General features: G+C 37.6%; 1 protein-coding gene across 2 annotated transcripts in view; it reads left to right on the top strand.

The window, feature by feature from the left end:
* BRAF (B-Raf proto-oncogene, serine/threonine kinase) overlaps positions 1 to 27,516 on the top strand; it is a 77,919-nt gene that overhangs the window by 40,073 nt on the left and 10,330 nt on the right. Inside the window, exons 4-17 of one of the 2 annotated variants that reach the window (XM_058022309.1) lie at positions 950 to 1,053; positions 1,765 to 1,867; positions 3,320 to 3,468; positions 4,516 to 4,635; positions 12,723 to 12,882; positions 14,402 to 14,438; positions 15,832 to 15,951; positions 18,640 to 18,776; positions 19,459 to 19,576; positions 20,841 to 20,925; positions 22,312 to 22,488; positions 23,636 to 23,682; positions 24,250 to 24,368; positions 25,145 to 25,276. In XM_058022309.1, the coding sequence (XP_057878292.1) occupies positions 950 to 1,053; positions 1,765 to 1,867; positions 3,320 to 3,468; positions 4,516 to 4,635; positions 12,723 to 12,882; positions 14,402 to 14,438; positions 15,832 to 15,951; positions 18,640 to 18,776; positions 19,459 to 19,576; positions 20,841 to 20,925; positions 22,312 to 22,488; positions 23,636 to 23,682; positions 24,250 to 24,368; positions 25,145 to 25,276 (1,608 nt within the window). The remainder of the gene's footprint in view (positions 1 to 949; positions 1,054 to 1,764; positions 1,868 to 3,319; positions 3,469 to 4,515; positions 4,636 to 12,722; positions 12,883 to 14,401; positions 14,439 to 15,831; positions 15,952 to 18,639; positions 18,777 to 19,458; positions 19,577 to 20,840; positions 20,926 to 22,311; positions 22,489 to 23,635; positions 23,683 to 24,249; positions 24,369 to 25,144; positions 25,277 to 27,516) is intronic. The other variant, XM_058022308.1, reaches the window with a different exon arrangement.

The following is a 27,516-nucleotide window of genomic DNA, read 5'->3' on the forward strand; positions in this document are numbered from 1 at the left end:
TTTGTAGGTTTTTCTTCTGATTTGTGTCCAAGGTACTGTCTGTGATTATAGGCAGTATCATAGTGTGTACAGTGCCTGACTTACATATTTTCACTACTGAGTTCTCAAAATAGTTAGTACATAATATTCAATACCTTAACTGCACTTAATCACCAGATCATGTATTCTTTTTTTATGACTTGACACTATACACTGTTAAATCACAGGTTTACCTAGAGATGATCTACTTATAAGATATGCTTACAATTAGAATTGAGGAAAATACCTTTACATAGTATGGAGTTCTTGATTTGGCTAGTTTTAATATGCTCCTCCATTCTTCTCATCCTCTTAGTTATCTAAACTTGTCAAGCTGGGAAACAGAAAAGAGCAATATATTTTCATGTAAGACGTATCTGCAGAGTTACAAATGTAGGTTAAAGTGAGAGGTGATGGTCTGCCTGACTCAGATGACTGTTTTGTTTCACTTGTTTGCATGCTTATCTTCTGTTTTAGAAATAGAAAATAAAATATTTACATTTTATTGTAATGTTTTTTTGAGCGCAGTCCAAGTTAGTTCCTTCACTTAATTTCACTTGGCATGTTTCCCCACTTATGTTCAGGCCAGCCTGTAAAATTAAAGCTGTATGTAGTTATTAGCTATCTGTATGCCAATTTCTTCCAGTTGAGAAAGTTGGAAATTCACTTTTGGAGTTGAGTGAAGATTCTGTTCCAAATGTTAATAGATTTGTAGAGCTTGTTGGCTCCTCTAGCTGAGCTTTTTTCCTCATATACTATTCAGCAATAAAATTTTTCTTGATACAAAAAAGGTTTTGGAGAACTCTGACCTACAAATCTGTAAAGCATCCTGAAGAGTGGGTTTTAGCACTTGAGGGTCAAATGTTTGCATCAGTTTTGGGGGATAAATTGGAACTTGTTTTAACTAATTTCTTTTGTATTTGACCTCTAGGTTCCAGCAAGATGTGGAGTGACAGTCCGAGACAGCCTAAAAAAAGCGCTGATGATGAGAGGTCTTATTCCAGAATGCTGTGCTGTTTACAGAATACAAGATGGGTATGGCTTGTGTGGGATGCTTTTTTGCTCTTAGAATCAATTATTGGAGCTACCCAGGATGGTCAGCTCTATCCAGAGGTTGTTTACAAAGTTCAGAATTTTCTGATACTTTGCATACTTCGCACTAAACAATTTGCACATCATAGACATGTTGAAAAGAATGTGTCACTCCTCAGAAAAGGCTCAGGCATAATATTCAGTAATATGAAATTATGGCAAAACACTCATTTAATCCAACTCATGCTAACCAAACAAGTATTAAATAGGCTGTGTTAACTTCTTGATGTTATTTAATTTGGCTATAATGCATTCTTAACTAAGGACAGAGTTCCCTTGGGAGGGAAAGAACAAGTTTGCACCCCTAAAAATTTGTATATTCATGTGCACAATTAGTTATCTCTGTGGAACTCTTACACAACAGGTACCTTCACAAACACTTTATTTGATCAAAAAGCCATCTGCCATGTGGGAAATAAGGAATTGGCCATTACTGGAGCTGGTGAAAAAGTGCATTTCCTTCCTGCAGTTTGTCCAGGGAAGGTGTGCTTTGTTTGCCATGTACTGAGCCTAAGGTCTTGTTCTAAAGTTTCCTGCAATTAGACTGGGTAGCAACCCCCCACAGTGTAACTTTTTAGCTGATCTCACAGCTTTGGCAAGAGACATGCAAGGGCTTGTGTGCTGATGCTAATGAGAGGCTTATTTTCACTTTAGAGAGAAGAAGCCAATTGGCTGGGACACAGACATTTCCTGGCTCACAGGAGAGGAGTTGCATGTGGAAGTTTTGGAGAACGTGCCACTCACAACACACAATTTCGTATGTACTGGGTCTTGTGAGATGCTGAGTGGGGTTACATCAACTTCATACTTTCAAATTCAAATTGCCAACTTGGAATATTTTGCATCTGTGGGATGTGGTGGGAGTTGCAAAAGAAGTTTTTAATCACAGTAGCTTAAGTGAATTTGATAGAATTGTATTTGGAATAAGTGATGCTAGGGTACTTGATCACCCTTAAAACTTTAATGTTTTGTTGGAATACACCCTCTAAAATCTATAAATGTAAGGGGTTTATATCAGTACTGCATTGCAGAGCTGTAATAATCTACTATTTTTGTATTGCTGTATCTATAAAATGTATTCTGGGCCTCCCTGCTGGCTCTGCAGCAGCAATTAACTAATGAACTAACTATTCCCAGAGCAGTGCTGACATCATCAATGATGCAGTGCACAAATATGTTTTGACCTGATAAGGCACCAAGTGAATGGAAGCTGCTAAACAGAATCTGTCTAAATGTTTCCAGCTACATACAAAATCCTGGAAATAATGTCTGTCGTACTGGGAAAGAAAGACCACCTATTTCAGCTTAAAACACAGCAAAATTCTATCTGCAAGCTGTTTCAACCTATTTAGCTCAAACAGGCTGTTGGAGTTATGGCTAGTTAGGTGAACTCTAGTAAAAGGCTTACATTTTTTATATCCCACTGAAATTCTGATTGTTACATGTAATAATAGAACTAAGAATGTGTTTTTACATTAGGTATTGCTAAATTTGAAAATTAACTAAATCATTGCCCCCCTATAATCAGGGGAGGATGCACAATCACCCTTTTGTGATTCTGAATGTTTCTGAGTTTCAGTAGTCAAAATTACAACTATAGCTATAACCATACATTGAAGCCCTGTATATATATATATGTGTGTGTTTGTGTATGTGTATATAATATGTGTGTATGTATATACGTATATGTATATATGCATATATATATTTATATATACATATGTATGTGTGTGTGTGTGTATGTATATACACACACGTGTGTATATATATATATATATATATATATATATATATATATGCCAATATGCCTGTGTATTTCCAGTCCTGTCAGTATTAGATAGAAATGTCCTTTGCCTTCTGGAAAAGTTAGAATATGAAATAGTAATTCAGCAGCTTTTGGTTTTATAGGTTGTATCCAAATAAATTCTCAATGTTTGTGTCTAGCATGATAATAGTGAAGTTTTGCTTCAGGTTTTTTGCTCTTGTGAAGCATTAATTCCAAGAAACAGTTGAAGGAATGTTTTAGTGCAGGAAAACTATTTCAAAAAGGAGCCGATGATCTTTTGTGTAAATCTGTTTGATACATAAAACTGTAGCTCCAGCATCACAAAAGAGACTTTTAAGTACACTTGGGGGAGGTAAAAGCAAACAGCCTGCCTTGGGCTTACAGAAGGTCTCCAGGTAATTGTTCCTGTTTTTGCCAACGCAGGTACGAAAAACGTTCTTCACGTTAGCGTTCTGCGATTTCTGTCGGAAGCTGCTTTTCCAGGGCTTCCGCTGCCAGACCTGTGGCTACAAATTCCACCAGCGCTGTAGTACAGAAGTGCCACTGATGTGTGTTAATTATGACCAGCTTGAGTAAGTAATCACAATTGATTTTCAAGTTGAGCCTTTTAACAAGTGTACAGCTGTCAGAGATTTCTTGTGTTAAGTCTGTAATTCAGGAAGTCAGAGGAGGTGCCTGAAAAAATACAGGAGTTTAGCTGTTCTTGTGAGATTGTTTAATTCATACTCTTTCTATGCTAGCTCAGACAACCAGTTCATATTTCTTTGCTGGTCTATGAAGTGCTTTTTTTGAAGCATGAATAGGGTTGCTGAGCACTTGACTGTGTCAGACAGACTACTCATTGTTCACAGTTGTTATTATTAATCAAAACTGGTTGTGATGGCCAGGGCCGTGTTTAAAATTTAGCTGTGGCTTTATTCTCTTCAACCTGAAAAAATGTTAAGAGACAGTAGTTGATAATAGTGAAATTGCAGTTGGTTTTATAATAATTGAAAATAAATCTACTAGCAAGATTAATGCCTAGGTAAGAAACATAAAAGAGAATGACCCAAACAGTCCAATGTTCTTGGATTGAGTTACTGAACTATTTGTTTAAATAAGTCTTTGATGTAGATTTAGGATCTGGGGTAAACCAGGTCTGCTCTATTTGATTAGTTCAGCAGAGGCTATTAAGTCCTTTAAATAGATTTTTGTATAAGGAATAATTTAAAATGCTATTTTTCTCACCAAGAATGAATTTAATTTTAGTTTAATTTGGTATTTGTAACTGTTTCCATTGGCATCTCTGGAGTTTGTGGTCAGGGTGTAGGTTTATGTACTGATAGATAAAAGTTGTGCATTCTTGAAGAATCAGATATTTACAATTCCATCTAAAAGATGAAAAAATTAATTTCCACAAAGTTTATATTTAAGGCATGATCTTTAGATCCTCTGTGAGGTAAATAATACTTTTAACATATCTTACAGATTTAATGTGTGTGATCTTTATTGTTAAATTTAGAATTTAATCAATGAGGTTTTGGGGTTTGGGATCCTTTTTGTAGTTGTTGAGTATTATATTGTGAAACTTCTGGGTTTTGCACAAGTTAGGTTGTTTTTGTTTTGTTCTTGCCTCACAGTTTGCTGTTTGTCTCCAAGTTCTTTGAACATCACCCAATACCACCGGAGGAGGCCTCCTTAGGAGAGACCACCCCAGCATCTGGATCATACCCCTCAGTGCCCCCCTCAGATTCTGTTGGGTATGAACTTATTCCTGCTGTTTAATAACATAACTTTTCAGTACTGTGCTAAGAAACACTCAAAGTGCTGCTTTGCAGTTCTGCATTGTTGTAATCTGGCTTCTCATGCAAATATATCCAACTGTGCTTAACTTAAAAGAAGTGAACGTTTTCATTCACACAAATTCTATAAATTAGTAATGAGCCTAGGTTAAATGTATGTGTAACTGTCTGTAGAATTGGGGTATTACCTGTTAAACTGATTTCTTCTGCATAATAGCTTAGACCTGGTCTAAACTGGAAAGATTCTATACTTAAAATTAATATAAACCAAAATTATATCCTCACAAGTTCTTTTAGTTATCTAAAAAGAAGATGGTTATTAAATTTGGTTATGAAATTATAATTGATATGCTTTGAAGTGACATAGGTCAGTTTGAGAATAAACCACATTACTATAAGGCTGATGGGAGCAGGTGCCAGTTCCAGGTTCATAATACTGTTTTAGTTGCTTTTCCACATACACTGCTTTAGTATCCTCCAGACCAGGTGTCTTCTTCCTCTTCATGTTGGGGTATACCAATAGCATCTGTTGCTGCAGCCCCAGGTTTGGTAAAAGTAGACCTCTAAAACCATTTCCAACAAAGATTCTGGACCCTTTCTCCATGAAGAGATAAGAGATCATATTTAAATAATGTTCCCAGTAGCAAAGAGATCATTGACACCATCCACCATTAGGTAGTTGAGCAAATGTCCAGGCAAGAGTAACTCAGGGATGTATATCACACTCAAAAAATCTGGTGCATATTTATTAAGAACACCAAATACAGAAGCCTTCAGAAACTGTTCCCAGGACATGTGTGCTGTGTGGAGTTGAGCTGAATGTGGCAGAGAGGATTTCTTGGATTAGTGAAAATTGTGCCTAAACTAAAGCAGAAACACACTGGAAGCTACGCAGGCACCTCTGGACTCTTTAACCAGAAGATAAATTTTCTGGACAGCCAAGACTGTTTTATAGAAGACCAAATGCCTCCCAGGAAACCAGATTGACTGTCCTGCAGAGGGAACCTCACTTGGTAAGTACAGAGATTATGTTCCTACTTGTTCTGTTTTGTGCAGATTTGAGTGAATTCAAAAGTACTTCTTTAAGGTAGTGAGTGTTGCCTTGGGATCCTGTGGATATTAGTACAGCAGATTGTGAGCAAGGCTGCTTGTCAAGTATTTGTTGTGCTACAGCCAAAATTGTAACTGGACTAAAACTATTAATTCATGAAGAAATTTGTTCATACCAATTGTGTCAAACACTAGTGGATGTCAAAGACACTATATAGCCCTACTCTTAATATTCTAAATTGTCCTACTTCTCAATTACCTTTGCATCACATTGGTCCATTCTTACAGCAATATGGATTATCTTGATACATGCACTACTTCAGGCAGTCTTAGTTTTGACAAGTGAAAAGAGAAGGAAAACATTTAGACCAAAGCTGGTTAATGCCTTGAGATCTTTAACTTCACATATACATAAAAATGTTAACATTTAAATAGACTTGCTAGTTGCTGTTTAGGAGCTTTTCTCAAGTGTTGCATCTATAAATGTGTGTAATTCAGAAGATGTAAAAGGTTTCTAGATTTCTCCTTTCTGCTTTTTTGCTTTGTTGTCCACTTTATTGATAAAGAAAACAAAGACATACACCATGCCTGCAAAATTCTGTTCATTTTGGAAATGGTTTGTGATTATCAGCTGGTATTCATACGTAATATGCATGTTAGCCATACAGTGTTCCCCTAGTATCTGTGTATGTAGTATTTCCTTTCCAGAAGTAGCTCAGATGTTACTGGATAAGCATATAGCACTGTCCATACCTTTTTCCAGTTAGCTTTCATGCCTTTCTTAAATCATACTTTTCTGCTTTTTAAGAACATAATTGGGGAAATATTGATCTAGATGAATTTAAAAAGCTGGCCTTCTCTGTAAAAACATGTACCCTCACCTGTGGTTTTATTAAAGAGGACTGTTACAATATGGCACAGCAGCTCAACTGGAATTTAAAAAAAAGGCTGACATTCGAGCTTATCTTGTCTAGGAGGAGAATATGGGATTGAAATTTGAGAGCTGAACAATGGGATGAAAAATATGAGGAAGTAGCGCTTTATTAACACTTCCTAGATTAATAATTGTTCTTTTGATTTCTCTGTTCTAGCATCTTGCATGGAACAGCTCGCAGAGGAAGGGATGTTAACTGCCTGGTAAACCTGAGGAAAGAGAAGGCAAACATCGTTCTTCATCTCTAGCCTTGTGAAGGGATCCCAGCAGCAGGCCAAGTGCCCAAAAGAAGGAAGTTTGTGTTGCAAGACAAGTTCAAGAGTGAAAGCGTGCAATGGGAGCAAATGGAAAAGTTTGGAAGAGAAATGGACATAAAGGAAGACCCTTGGACATGATGCAAAAGCTGCTAAACGTGTTGGAGAACTGTTTCACTCTGCTTGTGTGCAACATCCTAAAGCAATCCAGGCCTGTAGCCTTTCATTCTTCCGACTGTGAGCCATAGGCAGTCCCTCCAGATTTTCCACCCCAAGGTGTGGGAGCACATATGGTCCCATTTCACATTTCTGAACCCCTTATGAAATTGTGTCTGACCTCAACATTAGGTTTTGTGTCCCGTTTTAGTTTTTTCCATTGGCACTATCCTGTTGTGCCAGAACAACCATTTTAGTTTCAATCTGCAGTTAAATGGAAAGAAAAGTGTAGGTTTCCCTACTAAGAGCCATTTGTAATAAAATTGAAGTAAGGAAACTGTATATCAGACATTGTATTTGTTTTGTGCATTGCACTGTCATGAAGTTTCTTCTCCATCTTGGCTCGTAGGATACGAGCACAGAATTTCTGTGAACCCAGTTCCTCAGTCTCAGATACATGAAAAAGAGAAATAAGCAAGTTGGCAACATCTTGGCTCTTTGAAAAACAGCATTTCCCAATATGCTTCGTCTTCTAAGTTGGAGGAAGAAAAGGGGAATGTCTGGTGCACTGTTCTTGGAAGCTTGCCAGTCCTTGCCTTTGAGCAGACTCCAGCTTGTGATTAAACACCTCTGCTTTCCTTTCTGCCTTCCAACTGTTCACTGATCATTCTGCTTCAGCTGAAGATACTTGAATGTCTAGAAAAGCTTCTGAAAAGCCAAGGAAGTGAAGATAGAGTCTTAAAATATTACATTTTATGCTACAATGCCATTTAGATCCTGTGGTGTGTAAGTGAGCAAAAGCTTTATGTTTTAATTCATAAAACAGCGAACTTTTCCCCTAAAAGTTCTGGCACTAGGCCTTTTCCAGGTTTCTCCATGAAAATGTTCCCAGTGTTCCTACAATATACAGGTTGAGTTGATATACATTCTTGCTTTGCAGAAAAGGTTTGGTATCAGAATCAGAAAATTCTCAGTCCATACAACAGGTGAGGGAAACCTCTTGCTCTTCAAAACTTTATTTGCAAAACCCTGTTAGTGAACTGGACCTGGTTTGGAGGACTAACAGTGACAATGTGGTTCTCTTGATAACCCCTGGTATATGAAGCTGTGGGGTATTTTAGGCTCATCAGGTTTGATCAGTTGTTTTTCACCTACAAGCCACCATGGATGAAAGCAAGTTGTCATGGTATAAAAAGCTGCACTAATTTGTGTGGGGTAATGACTTAGGGATCTGTCTCATGATGCTTCTAGACTGACTTGAGAGGATGCTGCAAGAAAGATATTTAGCTTGTAGTTACAAACTGGTACTGCTGCCCTTTTCTCCAGATTGGCATTTGATTTGGGATTGAAAATTTATTTCCAGGCTGCAGGGATGGGGAAATAAAGAAAGAAAAAAGTTAGATTTTGTGGCAATGTCTATGGATTACCACAATAATTAAATCAGAACCTGTTTGGCCTCCACAATTTAAATTTACCTGCTTGCTGCTAAAGCTGAAATACCACTGTGTCCCAGATCCTTAGCATTCCTAAGAAACTGCTTGGAACTGGAAGTGGACTGTGTTCTTCATTAAGAGCAGTAACAGCAACCAAATCCAGTTTGGTGTTAACACTGGAGTAAACAAAAACAATAAAAAAAAAAGCCTTGATACACATTCTAGCTTGCAGTAGGTTTGGTTTGGATGTGAGTGTGCAGCCTTACAGGTAAATTGTGTGTGCAGCACTGAGCCCAGTGGCTAAACTGAGATGGACTTGTTCCGGATGTGAGGAGGAGAAAAAAAAATCTCAGTCCAAGAGAGGTACTGTCATTTTAAAAAGGAATGGGTGTGCACCTTATAATTGAAGCTAGGTGAATATGAATTTTCAGTTCAAACATTTGCTCAAGTACTGCAAACTAAAAATACAGTCAACAAAAACTTAAAGCCCAAATACACCTGTCATAAGAAAAATCTTTCCTGTGTAGACCAGCTCTTAAACACTTATGAAACATCACATTGGTGAGTAAAGGACATAAAGGAAAATCTATATTAAATTTTTATCTTGCATTTGTAAAGTGAACTTATTTTATCATTGCAAGTTCTAAAATCCAATAGACATACTGTGTATGATTTCATAAAATTGTTTATATATAGCATAACATGTGCAGACTTTTCTGAGTTACCTTAATCTTTCTTGTGAACCCAGTTTTGTGGAATAGTAAATCTGGTCACTTGCTATGCTTGGTAAAGGGTATAAGTTATTCTTGTTTCCTGATAAAGCATCATTCTGTTTTGCCTGATAAAAAGGGAGGGAGCAATGTGCTAATCCCAAACATATGGTCCAAGGTAAAAGCATGTTCTGTCATGCTTTTCCACTGCCTGGAAAGGTTATAACATATTAGATTGAGATTTGACAACATCAGCTTGTTGCCTCAGAAGCTGAGAATGATTTGTTAAAACAATGCCCACATCATGGAAGCTGGGAGAAAGTGATTTATCTGCTTACTTGTAGAAAGCCTCCTTTAACAAGTTGGCTGTAAACTGTTCACAAAGGCCACAGGAGCAACAGAAACTCAGATCCTGATATTCAAACTGCATGTTCCTTTAAGCCTCAGGTTGTTGTTTTCTGGGGGTGGTTTTTTGTTTAAATTTTATTTTGTATGTTTGATTTTTTTGGGGGCTTTGGGGCCTTTTTTTTTCCAGTGTGTTTTCTCAGCACTATGGTTCCATAGCCTAAGAACTAGTTTTGGAACTGGCCTGGAATGGCCATGTCACCCTTTTCCAAATGGTATCTGGCCCTTTTAGCCCCTGTGTCACTTCTACTCCTCTGGAGTAATTTCAGTGTAGGAATACTGTAGGAACAGCCTTTGGTAGCTCAGAGGATCATTGTGTTCTTTGTGGTGACGTGATTTTGATAGAACAAGATCCTGATGCAAACCAAGATCCAGCTTTTGCCACACACAGGCAGAAGCTGGTGGTAATACTTTTCTGAGCTTGTGATCTCAGTAGGCTGTCTTAGCTAGCAAACTCTTTGTCTCTTTTACTTCACTAGTTATCTTTTTCAAGAAAAAAATACCATTTAGCAGGAATAACCTACATTTTTCAAAGTGTCTCAAGGACAGCCATTAAAATAATAATGATGGAGCATGTGGCTAACTGCTTATGAGGTTCCCAACTCTGGATTCTCTGTTGTCTAAAGCCCAGAGATTCTCCAAGAAATAGCTTAGAGACTGAAAAAAAACCAGAAAAACAAAAAAAATATTATTCTTTATTAGCCTATTTTCTAAAGACCTGGACTTCCCCCAGTAAGAATGTAATCAGTAGAAAAAGCTGTTCAAGTTGTTTTCAAACATGGTATGACGTAGCATGCTGTCTGTGTTAGCCAACATGATGGACTTGATGACCTGTGACCAGAAATACAGAAGTAGCAGATGACCATTTATGACTCAAAGGAGGATGTAATTGAAACAATATTGCCTCAATCTGGTTTTCACTCCCTTGGCTTACTCATGATCACAGAATATCTAATTGCTTCTGGTTTTGTCTTGTGGCAGAGCTAAAATGGTTTGTCACAGTCAGTCCTGGTGCAATGTTCTGATGGATGTTGTGATATATTTCCCTTAATTTCCTTATTACCTGAGAACTCTCAGGAAGTTTAAGCAGGAGTTAGCTATCCCAGCAATGACAGTACTGGCCTGGTTTAGACACTTTTTATAGTTTTCTGCTGATACTTTTTTTATACAGCATTTGACATGTTTGCCTTAAGATGAAATTGGAGTGCCTATAAATGTCAGTCAAGTCCTGCATTAGGGTCTGTGCAGTGTCCCGTCTCCTGATGTGTGTTCTAGTCACATGATTTACTTAAAAACACATTCAGGAGTTCAAAACTTCCTCATCTGCAATGGTACTTGCGTACCAACGAATGAAAAATTCAGCTTATGTGTATGTACAACAACTGTTTTTAAAAAAATTAGTTCTGAAATTATAAACAACTACTGAAATGCTGGGTTTTTCAAGGCCCTGTCTCAGAGATTTGGCTATTGGTAGTTTATTGCTTCCCAGTATCTTCCCAATATCTATATTCTGTCATGTGACAGTAGGTAACTGCTTTTTTTTCCTTGAAGTTAAGCAGGGGTTAAACCCCTTGCCTCTTCTCTCCTCCCCCACTTCCCAAACATATTCAGGTATTTCATTGGAAGACTACTAGACTGTTACCTGAATTAATTCACAAGTACTTTGTTTTGCCATTTTCAATTGTGAGATTGTTGGCCAGGAAGGAAAAGATGACAGGTACTTAGGATACAGATAGCACTGATTTCTGGGATCAATGCCAAACTGGATAAACTTTTCAATGAAAGGTGGGATAGTAGGCTATAAAACAGACCTGCTTCTGAAAAAATGCCAAGATGTCCTGTTGAAAAACCTTAGTTTCCCCAAAGGTTTTTGGAGCAGCCAAGGAGCATTGCTAACAGGAGGGGCTAACAGGTGCTGCTATATGCTGCTGTCAGTTTTGTTTCTGAAGCTTCTCCCTGTGGACGTTGTCTTTGTGGGCTTTATAATTAATCCATGAGTCATTGAATGGCTGGAGGACTCCACTCCTCTTTTAGAACTTAGAAGAGGAAACCAACTCTTAAAAAGCTTGTTGTCAGATACCATGTATGTTTTACCATAAAGTTTTCTTTGACAAAGGTGGCAAATGTTTTCATTAGCCTTTTGCCTCACATCCATTAGATTGAATCATTAGACTTAACAGTGACAGACCTTGACTAGGGTAAGAGATAATTGCCAGTTTATTGCACTTTAACAAAATTAATGGATAACCGAAGAAGTGACTTTCTGCCTTTTTACAAACAAAAAACCCAAGTATTTCGTTGTTTTGTCTTTTGAATATTCAATTCATTATACCATAATTATAGGCTATATCTACGTTTATGACTGGCAGCGTTTGCGTTTCTTCAGGAAGCTTTTTTGTGTGTTCTGAAGATTTGCCTTTTCAGTCAAACCTATTGCATTGTAGCACTGTAAATAACATTTGAAATATTGTGCTATTCAAAGTTGTTTCTTAAAGGTTGAGGTTAAAGGGTAATATGTTTATTTTTAGAATCAATGATATATTGGCCATGTTGTTTTTAGTATCAATAATACATAATTATTAATCAATTAGGTTGAATGACCAGCTTTAATTTTCACTCTTTCTTTGTTGAAAAATAATCCCATCCATAGATTTTGTTTTATGACATTTTCTGACTGTAACATTAATATGAGATGTTAAGCATTTTTAATTCCCAATTGGTTACCATTAAAATGAGTGTATTGCATTGGCTCTGACATGAGGAAACTGCAGACTATCTTGCTATCTGCAATGCATGTTGGGCAGCATGAGTTTTTCAGATCAAGATTTGTTATTGCTAGTTTGGCAATTGTATGGTAGAGTTTTCTTTGTTTTAACTCAGAACACTTCACAGCCATGTGATCAGGTAGCTGATGCGACAGAGTTGTTGCAGTTGATCATAGGGGAGTAGAGACTGTTCATTATGAATTGTTTTTATTCAGGGCTTTAGATCAGATTTTTTGTTATGCATAATTATAGTTGAAAAGGACTTACCACACCCACTATGCAGTGTTTGAAGCCATTTGTAGACCTAAATCCTCTTTTTCCTTGACTTTGTTTCTCAGACCACCAATTCTCCCTAGTCCTTCTCCTTCAAAATCCATTCCAATCCCACAGCCCCTCCGACCAGCAGATGAAGACCATCGGAATCAATTTGGGCAACGCGACCGATCCTCCTCAGCTCCCAACGTCCACATCAACACCATCGAGCCAGTCAATATTGATGTGAGTACTGCTCACCCTTGGATCAGGAATAGGAGATGGGATGTGTTCCTGGTGAATATCAGTGTGTTACATTTGTACACTATGGTTCTAAGATAATCCTCAGTGATATACCAGAATACTCAAAGATCATTTATTTTTGATTTTTTTAATAGATTATTTTTTGCTGTTGAAAGCTGTAAGAACACAATCCATTCTCTGAAAGCAGAACTGCCTTTTGACAGTTCTGTCCTTTTCATTTTCAAAGAAATATTCTGCCCTAAACAACTGCCTCTTTTTTCTGCCATTAGTCCCAAGACTTACGCTGTTGCCAGTAACCACTCTTGCAAACCATTCTGTGTTAAACACATTGTTATGCAAGATTAGAGACTTTTTAGTATTTTTATTCCATGTAATAATTTTGTCATTGAAGGAAACTAAATAATTAAGCTGAGTTCACATATTCTGATAGTTCCTTAAGAGTTTAAGAGCCCAGTTTATGTTGTTCTGAGCATTCCTTTGGAGTGTTCAGAAACTGCTGCATTAAGATTTTTTCCACAATTTTGCAATCTCTGGATGGTGAAATGTAACTAATAATAATAGTTGATATTAGCATAAGGACACCTAGGACCTTTCAAGATGTTGCCTTTTGCTGACTTTGCTAACATACACAGTTGGTATTTTATCCTTAAATCTGCTCTCTAGAAAATAGTTATTTGTTGGGTGAGCAGACTTGAAATCTGCCTGGACACAGGCACAAAATCAGTTTTGCATGTGAGCTGAGGGAAAGGTGAAATGTTAATTTTAAGAGTGGCTGTGTAGGTATTTGCATGTGGTATATGGCAGTGCTGCAGCTGAGGCATAGCCAGTGCTTTTGACAAAGCACAGGTGCATAAGGGAACAAATATAATTATGGAACAAGAAGGGAATAAATATAATAGTGTAATAAAAAAGTGCTCTATTATAAAAATGGACATACAGAAGGAAACTGCTGTAATTTTCTCCTGTTTATAGAGTCCTTATTGTAGTTTGCTTTTAGTCAGGACATGTTGCAAAAGATAGTTTCAGCTCACAGAGGATTGCAAGTGAAGAAAGCCTCCTGCAGTTAGTCATTTCTGAGAAGAACAGTGTGCCTAACTATGCAAATCAGATGTGTTGTTACAAGAAAAAACAAAGCAGGATTAATTTGACTGAATTCATTTGACTCAGTACAGCAAATTGATGTCCCAGGTTCTGATATGATAATTCAAACCATTTCTGCTACTGACCAGCTGTGTTTTTAAATCAATATTTTCTTGTCAGCGTCCCTTTTGGGTGTTGTACATTTATCTTTACTGCAGAGAGATGCTGTTTTAAAGCAACTTAATTTTGAGAAGTGTAGTAGTTCTTTGAGTCATTGCTATTAGTAAGTCAGGATAGAAAACCACTTTTATTTCATGGGCAACATATGACACTATGAATTCACAAACTTATCAGTTTAAATTGATTCCAGAATGTAAATGTTGACACCTAAATTAAACACAGCTTTTACATTTTTTTATAGGACTTGATTAGAGACCAGAGTTTACGAGGAGAGGGAGGTAAGTAGCCTTTAAACTAACTGCTGTGTTACTTTTAATTACACAACTGTTTTATCCTTTCCAAATACCCTACTTCCTTCTACAAAATACAGCCACAATGCAGAATATGACTAGAACAAAAAAGTGAATTTACATTTGCTTGTCCATGAACTTAGTATTTGTTTCACAAAGATTTGAGTCATTTGCTGGTCATTCTGGGAGTGGGGGAGACAGAAGGAGAAAAAGTTTTGAAGTAGTATCTAGTTTTTTTAGTTTTAAAATTACTTTTTTACTCATTCTCTCACCCACCCACACACACAAACTTATTCACTCACATGGCTGCACACAGATACACCACAACTTTCCAAAGATTTTTATGCCTGTTGTTACCTTTTCACACATGGAAACAACAGGGGTTTTCAATGAAAACCATCGTGGTAGATGAGCCTTCCATAGGAACTGCTGCATCCTAAAGCAGCTTGAAATACTCCAGTTCTTCTCCCCCTCTACCCCTGCTGAAGTTGCTGCTTTGCTCTACTGCATGCCTGTGCTACTCTTGGAAGCAGATTATTAGGATCTTACACTAAAGCCAGGTCTTTTTATGTTTCCTTCAGGAACTCACTGCCCTAATTCAAAGTTAAGTCACAGCTAGTGCCAGGGGGTTTATTTTTCTTTGTCTGTTGTGCAAAGGCCTCTTAAGTCACTTCTCCCAGTGGTTGTCAAGGTCCCGAAGGGAGCTTCTAATGTGCTGTATCTATTCCTATGAATATAAGAATAAAGCAGAAATATTGAAAATACAGAAATACTGAGTAGGGCAGGCATATGACCGGTTTTCCAACTCCAAATCAGTAACACAATTGCTTCCTACTGATTATAACTTGCTTCAGCCATAAGTATGGGTCTGAATTACCATAGTGCACCCTTTCCTGATCTCAAAGGTTTTGTACTCTGGGCTTTCACTCACTTTGTTTCTCCCATGCAAATCTGGTATTTGGTAGGATGTGTTGTGTTTGATGGAGCTGTCTTTAATAATGCCAGCAATAGGCACTTTAAAGAAAGAAATTTCCTTTAACCCTGCAAGCTACTAATTGCAAATTGCCAGTTTAAGCTATTTTTTGTATGTGTTGATAGGTGTGGCTCTCCAGAGTTTTGCCCATTTTGTCCAACATTTAAATGTTGTGCGATCATGTTGGTTTTAACTTTTGATCATAAACCGTCTGCTTGGCATCTGAAAACAATTGACTATTTCCAGTCCTGTAACAGTGTGCTTGGGAATTGACTTTTTTTCCTTCAAAGTACAGAAGAAATCTATGATTAGGAGTCAAAGCATCCTAGTTATTTCCCATGACTTCTTTCATTTCTTCTATGTGTCTGTCTTTCTGTCTCTGCCTGCCCGTCTCTTTCTCTCTAACAGCCCCTTTGAACCAGCTGATGCGCTGTCTTCGGAAATACCAATCCCGGACTCCCAGTCCCCTCCTTCATTCTGTCCCCAGTGAAATAGTGTTTGATTTTGAGCCTGGCCCAGTGTTCAGAGGTAGTTGGGCTCTTCTTTCTTGTTTTCACCCAAACAAAATAAGTAAAACCACAGATGCTGTTTGTGCCTCACCCTCACACCGTGTGTATGTAAGTGTGTGAGTTTATCAAAACACCTCTGTTTTTTGCTTGGCCTGGCTGGAATGCTTTGAATGTGCTTTTCACACATACTCACTTTCACCTTTACACGCTTGAAAATGATTATAAATGAAGTCTGACTTAAATCTTCAAAAGCAAGGAATTTCATAGTTGAGGTTTTTCTGTGGACCTTAATGTAATCTTTCTAAACAAAGGGCATTGGATTGCATTGCAGTGATTTTAAATATAAAATGATCTCCTTAACTTAGAATTTCCTTGACTGTTCAGTTTAAGTCAGTTGAGTGCTATAACAGTCTTCTATATTTAATATTCTCTGTTTTGAAAAGTGATGTAGGTAACCAAATGTGAATTACAAACATTTCCATTGATATCTTGTTAGTTCTCAAGCTTTTCAAGTAATGTGTCATGTCAGCTTTCAACAAATACTTCATTTTAACAGTGTGCTAGTGACACCACATCGGGGCTCTAGGTGGTTTTAGTAGTTTTTATTTAGTTAGTTAATTTGACTGAAACAGTATTTCTGTCCCATACTATGTAAAATAAGATTAGATTAGATTTTTGTATCATTGGCCGAGGGGTAATTCAGGCCTTGAGCTGTCAATGGATCTGTTGTATTGCACAAAATCCCAAAAAAACTCTATGGGATTTCATATGCTGGAGAAACCAACTATTGAGTAATAGCATGAAATGTTCATACTTGTGTCTCCACATAATATGTGTAGGAATGGTTAGTTCAGTGCATGTAGTGTGGTTTTCAAATGCTACCATCTTGGCTGTTTCAAAGACTCTTGTTTCAGAATATATCAAAAGCAGTTCACCTTTTGAACTTGTGAAGATCTTCCAGAAGTCTTTGTAAGAAGCCAGGTGTTCCCAACAAGCAGACTGGCTGCAGAATGAAACATGTTATGTACTGCTTCAGAGTCCAAGCTATTGACTTAAATCCAGCATTATCTGAACTATTCTACTCTAATAACTTGAAAACAGCCCATCTGGTATTATTATGAACAGATTAACTACAGTCTTCTGCCATGTGCTGGAAGCATTTTTGGTGAAGGGTGAACATTGTGCTAGTGTTCCCATATTGCAGGATTAAAATTTAAAGAGGAGATTTTAGCTACTTCAAAGAAAATGCATCCCAGATCTTTGCTATTGCAGAGGAAATCTGTAGCCCAGTCAACTTTTGAAAAATTGCTCATGTTCTGGGAACATCATACATTTGATTCCATGTGTATTTGATTTCAGATGAATCATTTAATAAATAATGGCAGATTAGTGGCCATAACATGAACACACAAGTCCATCCTTCAAGTCACTGGCTTCCAGCTGCTTATAAATGTAGCTAGGATGCACAATATACATCATTATTGTTGCTTTAGTACGTGGGACAGTTTACAGATGCTGTGTCCCATTTTGTATCTGTTGGTATATAATTTTGTGCATCCCCTTACAAGTGCATTGATTTTAGCTTAGTGAGTCCAATGATGGATACATATAGTCTGATAAATTAGCATGCACTGAGTGACTGAGCTTAAGCAGCAGTTTAAAAAGTCACAAAGTCCTGGTTGCCATTAGGAGACACTTTTTGCTTGGGGGGAGCTTCTAAGAGAATATGAGGAGTATTGTCTTCCACCACTTCCCAGAGCACTGATGTGAGAGAAGGCAGTGGAATGTTAGAGGTCTTGTTCAATGACATACATTGTTTAGCAAAGCAGCATGAATTTAATTAACAGTTGACCCTATTTTATGTCCTTTGCATTGGAAGGGTCAGCATAACCTTGTTAGGAATAATTGTGATGTATTTTAAAAAGCAGTGTCTAGGTGAAGTGCTCTATTTGAAAAGGGCCACTGGGGCTCTGAAACAGCTCTCTCAGTAACATTTTCCTGCATAGATTTGTTTAGCTGACCTACAGGCCCCAGACATACTGTTCTTTTTGTGTTTCCTAGAGTATGCTTCAAATAGCTAACTAAAGTACTTGTGCTTTTTTAGTCCTTTCTAAAGTCTAATTTTTTTAAAATAATAGTTCTCTGCTAACAGATAGCTTTAAAACAGCCAAATGATTTTCAGGTAGCACTTGGAGACTCAACCAGAAAAATTTTTGATTATTTGCATTTAGTCTATTTTGATTCCAAAGTACAATAGTTCAGCTATTTGTTGGGTTCATAAAAGCTTAGATACAAGAAATATCAGAGTAGATGCTGCTAACTAAAATGCTACTGTTATCAAAGAAACTGATGGAATTTTAAAAATACATCTTCAAGTATTTTTTTTCTTACTAAAAAAGAAGTCTTTTTGTTAATTCATGAAGAGAATGGAGATTATATCAAATATATATAGATTTACACAGGGATGTTATATCAAATATAAAGAAATCTGTACAGGGATATTTGGTATAGTTTTGTCTTTTTCTGAAATCTGAGACATGAGCACTAATGTAATATTAGGACAATATTCCTGTATGTTTGTTCTCTCTTAACATTCACATTGATGTTTAGAGATACTGCATCTCAAACACAATTCTTGCACCTAATATCAATACATTCTTGTAAGGTGGATTCTTACAGATAAAACTATCCTATTTCTGAAATTCAGGCTCAGCTGCAGGCTTGTCTGCAACACCTCCTGCTTCTTTGCCCGGGTCACTAACCAATGTGAAAGCGTTACAGAAATCACCAGGGCCCCAACGGGAAAGGAAATCATCCTCATCCTCAGAAGACCGAAATCGAATGGTAAGGGAAGGAGCAGCTCTTTTCTTCTGTAGAATTATTACACAACCATATTCCTCTCACTTTTCTTTCATCCAAGTTCTATAAATTATTTTGAAGATGACTATGGCAGTGATCAAGGACTTGAAACCAATAAATAATAGACTGGGATAACCCACTTTAAATCCATAAATAATTGTGGGACTGCTATATAAATAATTTAAATAATTGACTAAACTCACTTTTACTGGTGTGATTCATATCGTTACGCTTTTTTCCCTTCATGTAACAGCTTAACTTTTCCCACCACAATTCATTAACTTTGAAAGTAACAAATGTAACAAATTTGTAGTAACAATACATGAAAACATAAAAACATCCACTTTTTAAAAATTCACAGATTATCATTACGATTAAGAATTCAAAATCAAATACTACTTTCTTTTTGTTAAGCAATTATTTATATTTTCTGGTTTTAACACTGCCAGAAAGCTGTTGCAAATGTTTCATGTCAGGTAATAATTTGGCATACCTGTGTCCTGAGGTTTTGTGTAGGGCTAAGTTTAGAAGTCACAAGACAACATCTAAAAAAGAACAGTTTTTTAGGACATTATTGATGGTGAGAATTTTTTAACAAAGGAGCTGTTTTCAGAGACATTAATGCACTTGTTTTCTTCCTTTTTATTGTTTTTGCACATATATAAAGAAAACACTTGGTCGACGGGATTCAAGTGATGATTGGGAGATACCAGATGGACAGATCACAGTTGGCCAAAGGATAGGATCTGGATCATTTGGAACAGTCTACAAAGGAAAGTGGCATGGTATGTGGCCATGGTGGCAAACAGCTGTTGTTGAGGAGGTCACAGTGCCTGCCAGGGCACACCCAGCTGGACAGCAGCTTCCCAGAAACACAGCTGGGTTCTGGTGGGCACCAGGCTGAGCCAGCAGTGTGCCCATGCCACAAAGAGGGAAAGATGGGTGTGGAAACCCAGGGCACAGAGAATATTTCTCTGTCTGCTCTGGGGTGCCCTGACCCCAGGGGAGCCCTGACTGACCCTCATTCATGGAGAAAGTTTCCAACACTTCAAGGTAGACTAGAATCCACAAAAGTGTGAAATAGATTATAGAGAGTAGTGTAGGTGTATCACTTGGTGAGAAATTTAGGTTTTGGGCTTTTTAGTATGTTGTGGATGGAAGCAAGATGGAGGGCACAGGGTGTCATCCTGGGTTTCTTTTTCTTCTTCATGGGGTTGGGTGGCATTTTGTAATTGGGCAGAAAAGTCCACATTGCAGCTCTGTGGGTTAAAAGGGAAAATAATCTAGGTGTCAGCTCTTAATTGGATAGTTCCTGAAAGACCTTGTAACAAGAGGTTGTTGGCCATTTTGTGCCTTCTCATGAAAAGCTGCTAAACTCATGGTTGTGAGACTGTTTTACTGATAAGAAATAATAAACACTTGAGTCCAAGCATGAAATACCATCTCAAGTGCCTTCAACCCAGACCCAGAGAAACCAGCAACCAGTACCCCAGCAACTGGGACCCCCACAGATGGGCTGTACTAGGCATTGCCAGCAGGTTAAGGGAGCCAATCCTCCTCCTCAGCACTGGTGATGCCACACCTGGAATGCTGGGCCCAGTTCTGGGCTCCTCAGAGCAAGAGAGATGTGGACATAATGGGGAGACCGCAGTGAAGGACAGTGAATATGAATTTTAAATTAATAAGTAGTGTGCTAAATAACTAGTGTAAGTATTTCATATTGCTTGGAAACTCAACTCTTGCATGTTCTTCTGAACTGAGAAATTATTAGGGTAAAAATGAAACATTACAAAGGCAGAAGTATTCCCCTTGATGAATGAGGATTTCAGATGTGTATTTTAATAGCTTTGACCTGGCTATGATTTCTCAGAGTAAAGTAAAAATAGTATTTCTACATTTTACTGAATATTAACTTACTTTAAAATTGTAGTGATTTATTTCATGTAAGCTAAAAAAATAGTGTATCCCAAAATTTCTGATGCTCTGTACAGCATTCTCTCAAGAGAGGAATATGTATCAATGGCACTTACTAAATTTTCTGTTTTAAAGGTGATGTGGCAGTGAAAATGTTGAATGTTACGGCACCCACACCTCAACAGTTACAGGCTTTCAAAAATGAAGTAGGAGTGCTCAGGTAAGAATATTTTTAATGGCACGAAATAATGTGTGTAGATTTGTGCTTCATTAATCACTGAATTTTTAGATCTCCATTGGAACACATTGGTCTCACTCCTGTGTGATGATACTTCAGGCAGAAGAGAGAACCATTTAAAAATATTTCTTTGTACCCATTGTATGTGTTTGTCTGCACACCTATGTTGTGTGCAAACACTCAGAACTAGTTTTTGCCAATTTACTATCCCCAGGGCACAGTCAAGCCTAAGTGTGAGCTGTAGGCCTTCCTTTCTTCTCATTCACATTTTGCAGTAGAAGGAGAACATGACTAGTGGTTGATTTTTCAGCTACAGTCCTGTCCAGATTATCTGTTGTTTAATAGTCCCTGTTCAGTAACATAAATTTCTGAGTTTTTTTAATGTAATTCTTATGAAGTCATTTCATTATTTCCTTTTCTCATGTCTACTGCTTCTACTATCTCAGAGGAGATACTTGTTTTGGGTTCAGCTCTTAAAGATCCATCAGCATTACATGATAGAATATACATTTTGGAGAAACATTGCATCAAAGTACAATCTGGAGCAGTGTTGAGCATAATTGTGTTGTAAGAAACAAAATACCAAGAAGGTTTTTGTCCCAGGAAACCTGATGGGTTGAGCTGGGCACTTATGCTGTGGAAACATCCCAAATAAGCTACAAGGAGAAAGGGAGTGGTCAGCCTTTTACCCTTGGAAAATGTTAGTTCTGAAAACTCTTAAGCTCATAGTTGTGGAAGTAGAGGCTTTCTGGGCTGTGCTGCTTTGGGTATCTCTTCATTTTCTTGATAGAATTTTGACAGAACTGAATGAAATCAATGAAATGAAATCTTAGTCCAGCTTTCTGCTGGTAGTCCCTTTGATGGAGCCCAGCCTGTCTGATATATAGTCACTTGTTCTATCCTTTGACCAGACAAGGCAGATTTACCTATATTTGTGCTTTCTCCATTAGGATTTGCAAGAAACTGCTTATTTTTTGTTTCTTCAGCAGTTACTCTCAGCATCACTTGACAAGTTCTTGAACCTGAACAGGGCACAGTCTCATAGCATAGCACTGTCCTAGCCCACATTGCTGCGAGGACAAAGCCTCACACGCTGGTATCCCTTGTTAATTTTTTAATAAAAGAAAACATAAAAGAGCTCTGACATTTTTCAGTTACCCCAGAGTAGTTATTCCATGTTAGTATGGTAAGAAAGGCTAACTTCAGGAATAATTTATTAAATTAATCTAACAAGAGGTTATCATAGTAAAAGTTGAGATTGACCCAACACCTTCTGTTTGGAAATATATTTGTGGAGTGTGATAGATCTGCCTGTTTTCCTGATTTCTTGACCTGATTTCCTCCTGTTTCTTATGTTTTTGTAAACAGGAAAACACGACATGTGAATATCCTGCTTTTCATGGGTTATTCAACAAAACCCCAGTTGGCTATTGTTACACAATGGTGTGAAGGGTCCAGTTTGTATCACCATCTACACATCATTGAGACCAAATTTGAAATGATCAAGCTAATTGATATTGCACGACAGACTGCACAAGGCATGGAGTAAGTATTGGATTACTTGTCTGCAAATAAGCACTGGGGCAATGTTTACTTATCCCCTTCACACTGGCTGACAGAGGCAGATAAGGCCAGCTCTCTGCTCACTTTGCTGAGCCCAGGGTCCTGTCTCAATCATCAAAACATTTGGTGAAGGTATCAGAGTTCTCTGAATAACAGGTTTCAACATCTGAAGAGAACATCCCTATTTTGTTCTAAGGATTGTAAATAATCCTTACTCCCATAGAAGGCCATCAAGTTAGAATTTACCAAACTAGCCAAATATTGTGTGTCAAAGTCAGAACATTGCTGTAAGACCAGAGAAATTGCACTTCAGCTGTAAAACCACTATGATGATTGCAGTTCATTGTGCCATTTTTCTCCTTGGTATTCCATTACATTTTCAGTCAAGAGGCATGGAGGTGTTTGCAGCAACCAGCCTTAGCTTCTGTTAGCCTGTGCATCTCCCCAGGCTCCATCTGTAGGTAGGGGAGATGCAGAAGCTGTTTTGTGAACACGATTCAAAGCAGAGACACAAACTGGGGCTTTTCCAGCAGTTTTGTGCCAATCTCATTGACTAAACAAAGAGCCATGGGAGACTAATTCAGGCTGTATCTGCTGTGGGGCAAGTGCTTTCCTCTGTGTTCCCTGCCATCTGTTTATCCAGGCTGCAATCAGGGGATCTTTTTTCCACTCCTCTACTAAAAAGCAGTCAGTGTACCCAAGTACACATTGAGACTGGAAAGCACATTTAGCTCCTGCAATTTAGGAACACCTTATCTAAAGCTGTGACTAACTCACAAAGTCTTGACAGTCCCCATTAAGGCTGGGAGGCAGAAACTTCAGCACAGAATTGCATGAAAAAAATTAGTGAAGTTCTTTTTACTGTGAATATTGAGTTAGAATTGAAAAGCAGAATTTTGAGCATAATTGTTATTCAGCAGTAGCATCAGATTTGAGCTGGAAGTCTAAGCTTTATTTTATTTTTTCCTGTGAATGTTGCAGAAACTGTCATGGCTAACTGTAGTTTTACTGCCTGCATAAATGTGCAGTTTGAATGTCAACATAATTTGTTTCAGTAGTACAGTGAATTTTGAGTTGTTGATTGGTGAAGTATTATCTAACCCACCTAATCTGTGATATTCCTTTTCAGTTATTTGCATGCCAAGTCAATCATCCACAGAGACCTCAAGAGTAATAGTATCCTTTCCCAGAGATGTAATTTTGGAAGGTGAAAGCATTCCTGGTTTTTGTTTTTTTGTATTTTTTCTGCCAGAAATTGACTTACTGATATGAAAAGCTGTTCATGTGTGAATATTTGCCAAATAGAAGTTTCACTGAGAAGGGGTAATAGCACTAATAACAAAATAGGAGATGCTTACTGTGTCTTTTGATTCAATTGCAATAACACAGGGAGTTTTAGTTGGAATCACAAAAGATTTTTTTGCATCCTTTGGTTTCTTCATGTAATGAAAGATTATGTGAGTTGGCTCATGGAACGTTTTCAGCTTTTCTCATACTTGGCACGTCATGAAAGCCACTTGGCCATGGTCTGCTCAGCAGTGACCCAGGCATTACTTACATAACCCTTACCTACCATAATTCACCACACTGGCTGCTTAAAACCTGTGTGATGTGGAAACCTTCTTCAGTGATGCTGATTGGTTAAAACTGTCATGTTCATGTTGCAAATTTGTAGCTGTTCATTGTTCTTTTAGGACAGGACCAGCACTGCTTGTCTGTTTTCCCTTAACATTCCCCCCTTAGATATTTTTCTTCATGAAGACCTCACAGTAAAAATAGGTGATTTTGGTCTAGCTACAGTGAAATCACGATGGAGTGGATCCCAGCAGTTTGAACAGTTGTCTGGTTCCATTCTATGGATGGTAAGCAAGGGGGAAGTAGTGAGCTTGTTTCAAAAAATGTATTTACCTTTGGCCAAACATCCTGCTCCTATCCCTCTCGCACATTGACATAAAAAAGTTGGCTTAAGCTGGAAAAGGCAAGCAGTAATATGAAGTAGTAAATGAATGTTTTTCAGTTCTTCTTTAGACATGTGTTTTCCAGTAGTCACCAGAAAAACTGTAGTGTCTCCATCTTTTACTCTGAGGTTTATACTGAAATGAAAATAGTGGCTAAGGAAAATGAACTGTTAATTATTATAATGAATTAATTATGTATCATTAATCTAGGGTTGAGGAGATGGTGAGAAAAGCCTTGCAAAACATCCTGCAACAGAGTAGAGGAACTAGCTCAGGAAAAAGTAAGATGCTCTTAAGTTTTAAGGATTCAAGAGGAGTTGCTTCATATTGCAGTCTCCTGTGCAGCTCCACTTCCTCTTTTTCTGCCTGGAAAAGCTTAAAGCTCTGTTAGCTGGCATTAATTTCAGTGTCATTAGAATTCTAGTTTCAAAATACGTTCTCAGCTTGGCCAAGGTAATTTTTCTCTGTCATAGAAAAAAAAAAGGGATCACCAAGCTGAAATGAAGGAATGAATTTTAAGATTCATGTCAGCATCCACTCTGTATTAGGACCCAGTAACACGTGAAGGCAAGAGTGGACCTTGCACCTGTACCCTGGCCAAGTCCATTTTTTGTTCCTGGTAGGTGAGGTGCAGCACAATGGACAGAAATAAAAACTAATTCTTGCTTTTTCTGATACAGGCACCAGAAGTTATTAGGATGCAAGATAAAAACCCCTATAGTTTTCAGTCAGATGTGTATGCATTTGGGATTGTTCTCTATGAATTGATGACTGGACAGTTGCCATACTCCAACATCAACAACAGGGACCAGGTAAGGGGAGGCACTGACTTCAGTCAAGGGTAGTCTGAAACAGAGATTGATTCAGACTTGGGTGGGCAACTTTCTGATGTTCTGTGTGTTTCATGTTTCTGATTCTCATGCTGTGAGATGACATTTCTGCATTTTCTAGATCTGCCTCGTCCACATAGCAACAATTTACTTAATTCTCTTGAGGTATTTTTTGTGTCCTTCTTATTTTAAATATAGATTTTCAGTTTCCTGACTGGTTGCCAGGATACTTATTAGGGAGAGAGCAGATTACTTAATAGTAATCTAGTTTAGAATAGTTCTGCAAAGGCAAAATGATCCCCCATATGTGTATTCAATTATTCTTCTCATTCCCCCACCCCTCCACTTGCAGTGAATAATAAATAGTGCAGCTACAGGACTGACAAAACAGAAGAGCAGTCATCTCACTGAGTGTTTTATATTCATTTCAACTTTGAGAGAGCATGCACCATCTAACTGAACTGCAGGATATCTGCATTTCTCAAATCCTGCTTGTTGGACAATATAACTTCCCAGAGTCGGGGGATCCTATGAGGAGATTACTTAATTGTGAACAAATATTCCATAAATGTTAATGATTCCACATGCTGTAATACATCTCCATGGGACAGGCATATTTGGGAAGGAATACCTGATTCATGATTTCTGTCTAACCTGAAAATAGCATTTGTGCATCAAGATCTTTGATGTAAACTGTTCTGTGTCTGAGCAGTGATGTATTTGTTGCTTCTGTGTCCTCATCCCTTGTTTTTTCACTGTCAGTACTTGAGAATTGAAACCATAGCAACGTTCATCTGTGAATGCAATTTTATAAGGCTGCTTCCCTATCTGCCAGAACACTTCATCCCAATTCATCAAATTTGGAGTGACTCCTTTTTAGTTTTCTTTTTCTTTTTTATCATTTTGGTTTTGCCTTTAATGTCTGGATTCCTGGACAGATGATCCAGCCTTCTAAAAACAGTATTTGGCCTTGCTTTTTACCTTTTGAGGTCTCAAAGATCAACCCAGTGATGTGGGTGCTTAGAATGAAGTGCTGAAACAAATTTTAAAATGCAAGTGAAGCCAACATCTGTGATCTGATGTCTTCAGTTTTGTCACTCCTTGTCTATTATATGAAAAGTTGCAAATATTCCTCACTCTGGTGCATTTACATCAGCTACTATGACACAACCAAGATTCTTAGTGAATAAAGTGTCATTCTTGTTATACCTCAGAGTGTTTCTCTCACTTCAACAGATTTTTCTAGACTGTTCTTGTAGTGATACTCTCTTTTTCTCTAGTCTAAACTATTTGAAACATAAAGAGTAATGAATTTTGAATAATTTCAACTTGTGCTATTATTTAGAAAATACCAGCTGCTAGATAATGGGGAGTCTGATTGCAGCAGAGGTAAGGGATGCAGTACACAAGTGTCTACTACAAAATCCTGCTCAGCACATGGGGATTTCTAAAGGAACCATATGGGAGTTTTCTGTTCTTCTGTGATGCCAACACAGATGTGACTGAAGCAGAGTTAAAAAAGGACTAGGATTGTGTTAGTATAAATAACATGGATAGCATGCTTGAGATTGGAGGCTTTTCTGCTGTGGGGGTTTTTTTCCCAGTGTCAAGATAGGAAATAGTTAGACTTCATTAGAGAGAAGGTGTGATAAACCTGCTGGGTTGTCTGAGTTCTCAGAAAAGGCAGTGATTACTGCTGCAGCATGAATGGATCTTTGATTAGCTGGTTTGCAAGTGCTTTTTAGTGTTAGTGCTACTGCAGTACCCAAACCATGTTGCAGATGACCTTGACATGATGGCTTGACATGATGATGTTTGGTTTTTTATACATACAAGAGATGATTAGCCATATTTATGTTTTGTTTTCCTGCTTCCTATCAGTTTACTTCGTTTTATGCTGAAGTTTTATCCGTAGGGAAAATATAAGCCTCCCATGTTGAAAGAATTACTGTAAAAATACCAAGCCTGTCTTCTCTTCTACAGAGTAGAGGGAATTTCTCTTTTTCTTTTGAGGTGTTTTCTTTTTTTTTTTTTGTGAGAATGGAGGAGGTGGTCAAATGTCAAGAATAAGCTAATGTGTTGGAAAAATATGTGATGGAATCAGTTCTCAGAAAGTAAAGAGTTTTAATATCCAAAGTCCATTCGTTTCTTAAAATACCTTTCAATGTGAAGTTGTTGTTGATTTGTATTAGAAAACAGAATATTTCTTTTTACAGAATTTT

Source organism: Melospiza georgiana, chromosome 4, assembly GCF_028018845.1.
Source record: "Melospiza georgiana isolate bMelGeo1 chromosome 4, bMelGeo1.pri, whole genome shotgun sequence".
NCBI lineage: Eukaryota > Metazoa > Chordata > Aves > Passeriformes > Passerellidae > Melospiza > Melospiza georgiana.